Source organism: Trypanosoma grayi, assembly GCF_000691245.1.
Source record: "Trypanosoma grayi strain ANR4 Tgr_625_V1, whole genome shotgun sequence".
Taxonomy (NCBI): Eukaryota; Euglenozoa; class Kinetoplastea; order Trypanosomatida; family Trypanosomatidae; genus Trypanosoma; species Trypanosoma grayi.
In genome coordinates this window covers 1-10,350 of record NW_008826244.1, presented here as the reverse complement: position 1 = coordinate 10,350, position 10,350 = coordinate 1, and the positions used below count along the sequence as shown (strand labels likewise).

Here is a 10,350-nt window from a genome sequence, read left to right as displayed (position 1 = left end):
CGGCCTCGTCACTCAGCGGCGACGGCGGCAGCTGCTGTTGGTGCTGGTGCTGCCGCAGGGCGCATTCGGTCGCGCTGGTTCTGCACCCACCCAAGCAGCCCCGCGCCGTAGGAGGTTTGCCGCAGCTGGTGGAACTGCAGCGTGAGCGTCTGGAAGTACCGCAGCTCCAGCACGCTCGCCTCCTCCACCTCCGCCGGTGTCGCCGCCGCGGCGCCCGTCGCCAGGGCTGTCAGCCGGTTGAGGATCTTGCGCACCACGTAGTTACCGTACTGGTGCAGCGCCACGTGCATCATCCTACTTGGCCCCTCCCCGAGGAGAGCAGTGGCGAAGCGCAGCACCTGCGCGTTGCCGTCTGGGAGCGTGTTGCACACCGCAATCGCCGTCTCCACGCAGTTGGAGGCGAATTTCTGAATGCTGACATCGAAGATTGAACTGGCCAGCGCATCGAACACGTTTTGCAGCATCTCGGCAATGGGGGACCCAGGAACGGCGCGTTGCGCCAGCTCATCAATGACCGTCTGCAGCACGTAGTTCCCATAACTATGGTTCGCCAACAACCCGTTCTGGCCCGCTATCTCGCTGAGGATCTTCACACAGTCGTCGTAGAACTGCGCCGACTGCGGCGAAGCGCCGTTGCCAGACTGTGACTGCTGCGCCTCCATCCCCACCTGGACAATAGCGTCGGCAAAGAATGGAATGAAGCTCTGTATCGCGCGGCACGCAACGACGTGCTGCGTCAACAGCTTTACTCGGCGAGACAGCGTCGCCGCCTCTTCGCCCGTGTCACCGGGAACGGGGCCCGACACGAAGGCCCGAGCTACGGCGCGGAACAGCCGCCAGTCGGACGGCCCCTCCTGCATCTGGTAGTTCGCCCTTGTTAAGGGCGAGTGCGGGGGCCGGTCACCCGTCTCATCGTTATTGTGTTCATCCTCCTTTGTTCCTTGCTCGTTGTTATCATTTTCGTCGCGCTGCTGTTGTTGTTGTTGCTGCTGCTGCTGGCGATCAGCCTCCGTATCGCGTCCACGTTTCCCGCCTGTCTTCTGTCCCCCAGCAAAGCGGCTTGGACAGAGTTCTTTAACCAGTGCGGTCATCATGAAGCTACCGCCATTGCTGCATACAACCCGCAGAGCGAGGCGCTCCAGACCGGCACAGAGCACATCCACCTCGTCATCGCAGCGCGTCGTTCCCTCCACCAGGCCAAAGCACTCAAAGACAAATCGTGAGGCAAGGGAGCAGGAGAACAGAGCCATTAAAAGCTGCTCCGCGGCACAGGTTGGAGACGGTGTTGTTGAATTTACCACAGCAGACGGAGATGCTGCATCGAGGAGCAAGCGGAACAGTGTCTCCCGTCTCTTTGGATGCGCAAGCGCAACTCTAAAGAGCCGTGTTCCCTGTGCCGTGGAGAGAAGCCCCACCCCGCAAGAGGGGAGAGGAGTAGAAGCGTTGAGTTTGCCAGATGCAACTTGTTGTTGCTGTTGCTGCTGTGGATAGGTGTCGGCGCTCTCATTTCCTCCAGTGGAGGAAGGTTCGAGCAGAAGCCGTGTCCACAGCTCTGTTGCTTCATCGTCATCGCGTTCCAGGAACGCGGAAAGCGTGTTAAAGACTGCACGACTGGTGACAATGTCCTTCAGCAACGGCGCCCCTGGTGGTGCAAGGAGACTAATCTCGGTCTCAGCCCCAACCCCGTGCTGCGGCTTGTCGTACGCCGTCAGCTGCGCCAGGGCCGTGCGCAGTGTGGCGTACACATGCTTTGCAACATGGGCGCCGTCTTCAACGTCCACCAAACGCAAGCCATCGTCGCAATGCACGTGCTCCACCTGCATAAACTCCATCGCGGTTTCCTTCGACAGAACGATGTCGTCTTCAGAGTGCGGCACTGACATGCACGCGGCGAGGTAGCTCCGGCCTACGATCGCGAGCACCTTCAGCGTCCCAGATGACGCGCGACGATTCATCTTCCCAAGCACAGTCGAGTCCAGTGACTCGCGGATGGAGTCACGCCGCCCTGCCTCCTCCAACTCGGCGAAGTCTTTGAGGTGCACAGCGAAGTATGACTCACGGCTCTCACTTCCGGGGACGTGACCTCCGCCCCGCCCACCGCCGCGACCACGGCCCCCACGGTAGCTGTCACGGTAATACGGCTGCTGTGGCGCGGTGTAGCTGCCCATGTCGTAGTTACCACCCGGCATGTACGGGGCGTTATACCCTGCGCGTCCCACGTTGCCGTACCCGACACCCGGCCCCTGTCGCTGGCGGTGCTGGTGCTGCATGTGGTGGCCATGATTGTAGTACGTAGATGGGGAGATGACCCCACCGTGTGGCGGGTAGTATTGTGCTTGCGGTGGTGGCGGCGGGGGAACGGCAGCACCATTGGGGGCAACCATGCCCTGGTACTGGGCATGTGGGTTGAAGTACTGATGATGGTGAAGGTGATGGTGTTGCTGCTGCTGCTGCTGCTGCTGTTGTTGTTGTTGCTGGGGCTGTTGCGGATGTTGTGGGTGATGGTGATGGTGATGGTGATGCTGTTGTTGTTGTTGATTATAATACTGCATCGGAATCCCTCCCTCACCCAATGGTGTGGGACCGCTGTGGTAAGGTCGCATATACTTCTCTTTCTGCTGGAGTTTCCTCTAACGTTTCAGGCCACCCCCCAATTGTGGAATGTAAGAGCGAGTGAGAGTGAGATAGATAAAGAGCATGAACAATTCTTCAAAACGTATACCACATCCACCACAAGCTACCGCCAAGGCACTATTGCATCATCACCTCCGAGCGTCATTTCCTCCTTGGGAGCTGTCATGTGCCACATGCACACAAACACACACACACACACACATACAGACTCTCTATCTCTCTCTCTCTCTCTTGTTCAGAATCTACATAGTAACGACACATCGACATGACGTGCGCTGCACCTTCACCAAAACGACTTGCGAAACCCTGATCCGCCCTTCGAGTCGTTCATCTCCACCACTGCCATCCGCTTCTCCCGCTCCACCGTGTCGGAGAGCGACGCCTGCAGGCCGTCCTTTGACAGGCAGTTTGTCTGGAACCGGCAGCCTGTCGCGCGGGATGACATCGTCGGCGGGTCGTATGGTGACACGAACGACTGCGGGCCAACTGCCGCCCTGAAGCGTTCCAAGAAGTCCTCGGACCACTTAACGCGGTACTCGCGGCCTCGGAACTCCAAGTTGGCAACGCCGATATCGATGTTAAGCACCGTGAGGGGATTGCGGTCAATATACTTGCCAATCTCGCGGATAGAGTCGCACACAGCAGCCTCGACAACAAATCTATCGGTGCCAGCAAGCGCCGCAATTGTGGCGTAGCTGATGATATTCGGAACAGTGGCGTGGTAGTGCGCATCGCGTGTTGTGAGAACATTCTGCAGGTGGTACTTGGAGAGGAAGTCCGGTAGCAGAATAAATTGCGGTTTGTGGAATGTATGTGTGCCATCATAGTACTCCACCTTCTGCTTCTTCACGCTGGCATGAAAGAAATCGGGGACAATGCAGGAACGCTTTTCGATGAGCTGTTCCTCCAGCAGATCGCCAAGGGCGCGCCAGATACGATGCAGCAGCCCGGGGCCAGCGCCTTTGCTCTGGTGACGGTAGAGGCCCCTTGTGGTGGCAACGACGTCGGCGATCTCCGCGTAGCACGCGTAGCAGCAATCACACTGCATCGAGCTCCAAAAATTTCGCCCGCTTTCCCTGTCAAAAGTGCCCCAAAAAGCCACACAGCTAGCTACACGACAGTGGCGGAACGAACGAACAGCAACACCAAAGAATCTCACCCGCCTCTCTCGTTTCAATGGGAATGCTGGACTGTGGAAACCGAAGAAAAGAAAGCCACTACGATTTTTGAATTCCTTCGCACAACCTCCCTCACGGGTTATTGGGGTGTCGCGTTCCCTTCGGCACTCTCTAAACCTGCTTTGGCCGCGTTTGTGCGGGAATGCGCAAGACGCAAACAAAGCGAAACAAAAAAAAAAAGAACCAGAAGGAAGAAAGAAGCCCAGGCACTCATTTACAGACACACTCACCGCGTTGCACACACAAAACCACCACTACCACCATCCCACACCACTCCGTTCCAACAAGATTTTATTCCGTGACGGTGAGAGGCAGACACTGTCGAGATGTCAATCCGTCGAGTGCGCGGCGCCCCCCAACCAAGGTGAGAAAAAACGAAAATGAGTTATTGTCCCTCACGGTGAACAGCTGATGACCCTGCGGTTACTGCTGCTGTGTCTTACTGCTCCCAGACGTTGTCGCGCTCGACCCAGCCAAAGCCCTCGTCGACCTCCGCAACCGGGGCGGCGATCTGGTTGGCCTCCTCGTGCTTGAGGGCCTCTTCGGGGTCGCGGTAGAAGAAGAGGTCGACCTTCACGTCCCACGGCACGCTGCGCGGGATCGTGCCACGCAGGCGCAGCACCTCGCGCGCGAGCAGCCAGTACATCATGCTGATGGAGTAGCGGCCGCGGTTGTTGCACGGGATGGCGATGTCGACGAACTCGAGTGGGGCGTCGGTGTCACAGAAGGCAATCACGGGGATGTTGACGAGGCTGGCCTCGCGCAGGGCCTGGTGGTCGGTGCGCGGGTCCGTGACGAGCAGCACGCGCGGCTGCATGAACTTCTTCTGGATCTGGTTGGTGAAGGTACCAGGGATGAAGCGGCCGGCGAGGAACGACGTGCCAACGAGCTGCGAGAACTTGAAGACGGCGCGCTGGCCGAAGAGGCGCGTGGAGCAGACGGTGACGTCCTGCGGGTTCTCCACCGCAGCGAGGACACGGGCAGCGAGGATCAGCTTCTCCCACGTCATGTGGATGTCGATGATGTTCGTGCCGTCCTTCGTGCGGCTGTGGATGTACTTCTTCATGGCATTGCTGCGGTTCTTGGTGCCGAGGTGGCAGTGCATGGCCAGCAGCTTCTGCACGTCGCTCTCCTTCATGCGGAGGACCTTGGCGCCAGAGTCCACGGAGGTCATCGCGAGTTAGTCTTGAATGCGGTTACGTGAGAAGAACTGTGGGACGATTCAAATTTTAGATAGAGGTGAGTGAAGAGAAAAGGAAGAGAAGGGAGATCACCGTAGAGACACTTGCATGTAGGCACTAACACTCATAGATGAGTGCCATGATGTACAGGGCTGTTGTGTTTTTTTCCGTATTGATAGTACAGGTATATCGCACAGACTCACTTCTGCCGGACCTGGGCGTGTTGCCCTGCCTCGATAATGCGCTGCCATTTGTTTCTCTCGTCCATAAGCCCGAGGATCTCCCGGTTCTTTTCCTGCACCGCCGCACGCAGCAGCGCCGCCGCGTCGACCTCCCGCTGTGCCATTTCATGGCGAAGGGCTAGAAGCATCTCGTCTTTCGCCTGAAGGGCAGCATGGAGGGCGGCGATACGCCGTTCGTAGTCGGCAGCGGCAGCAGAAGGGACCGTGGTTGCGGTGGGCTCCTGGCTCTTGGTGAGGGCCACTGTATCAGACCCCTGCCCATCCGCCCCGCGCAGTGCTTGTGCCTCTGCCATTTCGTCACGCAACATCAACTGGCTGTTTGCCAAATCCAGCTGCGCAGCCAATTGGTGCGCAACAGCCTTGAGAGTATCGATATTCCCTTGCAGAATACGATTATTTTTCACTGCACACTGCAGCTGGAGTTGCAGCTCACTCATGATGTCGTCCCCACTAACGGTAGGGGCGTCCACTCTCTCTGCTGCATCCGCGGCTGTGGCTCTGTGCTTGGGAAACGACCGCGACGACAGCAAGTCGGATGCCACCATAACTACCCGCTTCGTATTCGGACCTGCCGTCAGAAGGATTACTTCCTGTTTAGTAGCACGATCCTCGCGCTCTCATTCGACCTCAGAATGGCCCCCAAAAAACAAACAAACAAAAAGGAAGAGATATATGTATACAAAGAAATGATGCGCCCTTGATTGTATATACGCTCAGAGATGCAAACGTTTGTTATGTGTCCATGTCCTGTTAAGTGTGGAATCGCACATAAAGGCCGATGCAACGGAATACGTAGACCATCATTACCACTATGTTTCCTTATGACATGCTTATTGTTGATGAAGAGTTGCAGATAAAGCGAAGTGTTGAAAAAAAAACAAGCCCAGTGTGCCTCATGCAACACTCCAAATTGTTGTATATGATGCCGCGTGTGTATCTTTGTATTTCCCATTCTACAGGGTATATCCGTGTCAGTCTGAGGCAGGGCAGGCCCATAATATGCTTATTTCTTATTAGTTCGTGTGTATGTGTTTGCATGAGAGAGGAGGTGGCAACGACTTTCCTTCACACCAGCGTGACGTCGCCAAGTCACACACCGCAGCCACGCTGCCCCCGCAATCCCAACTCTTTTATACAATCCCCATGCCCGTATTTACATTCATGGCTGCATCTAGGCGTTCTGGCTGGAGAATACCAGGCCGAACTTTGGCGCCGTGGTGCTACCGCTGCCTGGCGCTGGCGCGGAGCAGGTCATGGTGATCTTCCATATGTCGCTGATGTTACGTGACATGCCCAGCATGGCACGCGAGTCGACGAGATTTACGTTCAGCAGCATCTGCGCGCCGCACGGGGAGCGGGCCTCGGCGCCCACGATGACACGCTTTTTCTCCACCAGGAGCACCGCACTTGCATACGGGTTCACCGGAATGCGGGTGTGAATGGCCCCGCCGTGTGTGGCATTGTATTTCGCAACGATATCGCCTCCCAACACCGACGCACACCCCACGCGGGAGGCGGCGATGGTGTAGTCCTTAAGGCCACTGCGACTCGGGTCATACACCGCACTGACTCCCACCTGATTCCGCTGCGACAGCCGCGTCGATGCGGTGATGTGCGTGGAGAAGCCGTCCAGAAGTTGTGTCCCACTCGTGAAGGTGAAGTCCGGGTGGAACAGGGCGTAGCGGAAGGCGGGTGATGTGGTCGACATGCGTAGCACGAAGGCGTGCCGCATGTCCTGCACATTCTTGGCCCACGAGATTGTAGGGAGGTAGTTGCGCCACGTAGCCTTCGGATTAGAGTCCACATCTGTGGACACTCTGAACTCGCCCTTCTTGTACGACAGTCGCACGCCCACGGCGTCCGGCGAGGCGAACGGGTGGACGGTGAGGCGGTCGGCAGGAATGTCGTACTCGACGGTAGTCAGACGCCAGCCACGCTCGTTCAACCCCTTCGTGGCGAACTGCTCAACTGTGTTGGCCACTTCCGAGAAGCTGCTGGGCGCCATATTTGTATACTGCTGCTTCTTCCTCTCGTGGGTGGGCGATAGCCAATTGCCACCAGGGGGAAGATGCAGGAGGTTATGAGGGCAAGGAGACAGAGAGGGTATGATTTTGGTACAGGTGAGGTGCAACATCACACACACACACACACACAGACGCAAACAACCAACTACATATATCCCAAACAGCTCTTCAGATGTGGAGAGGAGCAAAATCCAAGGCATTTTTCTTCTTACAGGTGCAGATGAATAGAGAGATGCTGGCTGCAGCGCACCGGCAAAGGCAATACGGGTGTCACAAAAAAAAAAACAACAACCCGAAATATGGCACCAGTACAAGAGCCGTTATCTGAAGCAAAGCCTGGGACACACGACNTTTTCTTCTTACAGGTGCAGATGAATAGAGAGATGCTGGCTGCAGCGCACCGGCAAAGGCAATACGGGTGTCACAAAAAAAAAACAACAACCCGAAATATGGCACCAGTACAAGAGCCGTTATCTGAAGCAAAGCCTGGGACACACGACGAACCAACAAAAAAAACCCGTGCAGTGTTTGTGCACATCGAAGAAAGGGTTCCCCCATTTGGCTATACTCACTCAGAGTGAAACAACAGTGCTACTTGGCCAAGCGCCCCTCCAAAAAAGCATCAAAGTCATCCTCACCTGTCGAGCACTGCTCAGGTTGTTGTTGTTGTTGTACTGATGGCTGCTCTTCCTGTTGTGTCAGAAATTCTTCGTGTTGTTCCTTCTGTTGCTGCGGCTCNTCACTCAGAGTGAAACAACAGTGCTACTTGGCCAAGCGCCCCTCCAAAAAAGCATCAAAGTCATCCTCACCTGTGGAGCACTGCTCAGGTTGTTGTTGTTGTTGTACTGATGGCTGCTCTTCCTGTTGTGTCAGAGATTCTTCGTGTTGTTCCTTCTGTTGCTGCGGCTCGCTTTGCTCTTCTACCGTCGCGCGCTCGTCCACTGGTTCGGAAACCACATTGGCCTCAGCCGTTTCCAGTTCTCTCTCGTTGGCAATCATTGGCGCAGAAGCCTCCGTACCCGGTGCCTGCCCAAACAAGTCTTCTATGACGTTCGGCGCGGCTGCCGCAAGTGCGGCCTCCGCTGCTTTGCTTGCCTCCCTCTGCTGCAGCACCGCTTCGGGCTCAACCTTCGATGAGGGCGGACTCATCCCCCTATGCGCCTGCCCCGCTTCTGCCTGCGGTGCATCNGTACCCGGTGCCTGCCCAAACAAGTCTTCTATGACGTTCGGCGCGGCTGCCGCAAGTGCGGCCTCCGCTGCTTTGCTTGCTTCCCTCTGCTGCAGCACCGCTTCGGGCTCAACCTTCGATGAGGGCGGACTCATCCCCCTATGCGCCTGCCCCGCTTCTGCCTGCGGTGCATCTGCTACCACTTGTGGGCGGTACTCCTCCGTCACGGCAACGTCTGTAGTGGGGGGCTGGGCGGCGTTGTGCGGCTCCTCCGCCCGACCGTTGTTCTCCAGTCGCTGAACGAGATTGCTCTGGCTGTCGCTGATGTCGCGGAGCACATCGCGGTTGGGGAGTTGCAGATCAGAACTGAGCATCACCGTCAGCATCCCGTGGTCTGCCTGTATCTTTTCCCGGAATCCCCGTATTACATCGTCCACTTCAATGGAGCCATCCGGCAGCACCTTGGCGTTGTTCAGGTACTCCGCCAGCGTCATGCAGCAATCAAGCATGGCAGCGAGCTCCTCTTCTGTCGGGTAGTTGATTCCGATGGCGTCCACAACAGGTTGCTGTGGGTTATTCTGTTGTTGGCGATGCCGCCGCGATTCGTGTCGCGAGCGGGAATTGGCGTGGTGCTGGTGATGCCGCCTTGACGCCACATTTACGTGCGTGTTGGTGTCTGGGTTAATGCCTTCAAAGGCATTGGGACCCACCGCGTGCCGCACGTCATCGCTGATGGTGGTGAGAATGTACACCCGCCCGTCGGGGTGTCCGGTGAACCAGATGGACATGTTCAGAATGAGCGCGAGCGCCGCCTCCTTCGCCATGCGCTCCTTCTCCGTGATGCATGGGGTGTGGGTGGCGATGTTCTGCAGGTCACGCAGCAGCCCCTTCTGCGAGGCGACCTCCAGATGCAGCGGCCGCCCGCAGCCCTTTATCAGCGCGTCGAGGACGAGCACCGTCAGGTACTTCACCTTCGGGTCGTCGTCGGTGATGCGGCGGCGCACAGCACGCACCACGTCGACCGCCGTATCCTCGCCGGTGTCGGCGCTCTCGCAGAGGAACGCGACGCCGTCGTACTTCGGCAGGGCAAGGTGCGGCTGCGTGGCATCCTCCATGATGTCCATGTACGGCGTTGGCAGCATGCGCGAGGCCGTGTCCTTGATGCTCTCCAGAAATGAAAGGACCACCATACTTGTTCGCCCAATCGCTTTCACTGTTGTTGTTGTTGTTGTCAGAGTGTCTCTCTGCCTGTGTCTGTGTCTGTGTGTGTGTATGCCCGTTTGATTATGACTGACAAGACGGGTCCGATGTGGGTTTGTGCAACACGCACGTATGGCCGGGTTCCACTGTAAAAAAAAAAGGATGTGTGCTTACCTTTCCTCTTTTTTTTTTATTTTGATTTTGCGCGCGCGCGCGCGCGGGGGGTCACCGAAGCACAGTGCGGGAGGGAAGCCAAGAGAGAGAGGAGCGCTCAAAGAACGAAGTCGGTAACAGTCAGAAGTCTCTGCTTGTGTGCCCACGCCAGTTGACACCGCCACCACCACACACACACAGACAGACAGATATGCGCGTTGATACAACCACGAAGAGAAGGCGGGCAACCTTGCAGGAGGAGGAAATAGTCGTTCATCTAGCCCACCCTCCGCACAGCATCGAAACAAAAACAACAACAACAACAATCCCCTCCTTTTCTCTTCATCATTCTACAGTTTTTTTTTCCTTGCGTAACCCCGCCTCAATCACCGCGTCCTTTTCCTTTGTTTTTTTTTTTGGCTTTCTTCCCCCCCATTTGCTTGCCTTGCTTCTTCGTTTGCATTTATTCCTTTCCGCCTGTTTGGCCGCGCGCGTGCGCTCCGCTTTCGCCCCACAGCCACCCAGAGCACAGTGGGAAGGGGGGAGGGCCAAACACACACACACACACAC

The 10,350-nt window shown here is 56.9% G+C and overlaps 6 protein-coding genes across 6 annotated transcripts; all 6 read right to left on the bottom strand.

Annotated features, from left to right (window-relative positions):
* Positions 1–8: 8 nt before the first annotated feature.
* DQ04_06251050 (hypothetical protein) lies at positions 9–2,552 on the bottom strand (the record flags this gene model as incomplete). The annotated part of the gene is made up of 1 exon (XM_009314611.1): positions 9–2,552. One exon carries the CDS (start codon positions 2,550–2,552, stop codon positions 9–11), a length of 2,544 nt encoding a protein of 847 aa, XP_009312886.1.
* A 365-nt stretch (positions 2,553–2,917) lies between these two features.
* Positions 2,918–3,682, bottom strand: DQ04_06251040 (hypothetical protein; the record flags this gene model as incomplete). Its single annotated transcript, XM_009314610.1, has 1 exon — positions 2,918–3,682. The coding sequence occupies one exon, from the start codon at positions 3,680–3,682 to the stop codon at positions 2,918–2,920; it is 765 nt and encodes a 254-aa protein (XP_009312885.1).
* Positions 3,683–4,251: 569 nt separating this feature from the next.
* On the bottom strand, positions 4,252–4,986 carry DQ04_06251030 (40S ribosomal protein SA; the record flags this gene model as incomplete). The annotated part of the gene is made up of 1 exon (XM_009314609.1): positions 4,252–4,986. The coding sequence occupies one exon, from the start codon at positions 4,984–4,986 to the stop codon at positions 4,252–4,254; it is 735 nt and encodes a 244-aa protein (XP_009312884.1).
* A 206-nt stretch (positions 4,987–5,192) lies between these two features.
* On the bottom strand, positions 5,193–5,780 carry DQ04_06251020 (hypothetical protein; the record flags this gene model as incomplete). The annotated part of the gene is made up of 1 exon (XM_009314608.1): positions 5,193–5,780. One exon carries the CDS (start codon positions 5,778–5,780, stop codon positions 5,193–5,195), a length of 588 nt encoding a protein of 195 aa, XP_009312883.1.
* Positions 5,781–6,406: 626 nt separating this feature from the next.
* DQ04_06251010 (hypothetical protein) lies at positions 6,407–7,240 on the bottom strand (the record flags this gene model as incomplete). Its single annotated transcript, XM_009314607.1, has 1 exon — positions 6,407–7,240. The coding sequence occupies one exon, from the start codon at positions 7,238–7,240 to the stop codon at positions 6,407–6,409; it is 834 nt and encodes a 277-aa protein (XP_009312882.1).
* Positions 7,241–8,021: 781 nt separating this feature from the next.
* On the bottom strand, positions 8,022–9,617 carry DQ04_06251000 (hypothetical protein; the record flags this gene model as incomplete). The annotated part of the gene is made up of 1 exon (XM_009314606.1): positions 8,022–9,617. One exon carries the CDS (start codon positions 9,615–9,617, stop codon positions 8,022–8,024), a length of 1,596 nt encoding a protein of 531 aa, XP_009312881.1.
* Between the last annotated feature and the right edge of the window lie 733 nt (positions 9,618–10,350).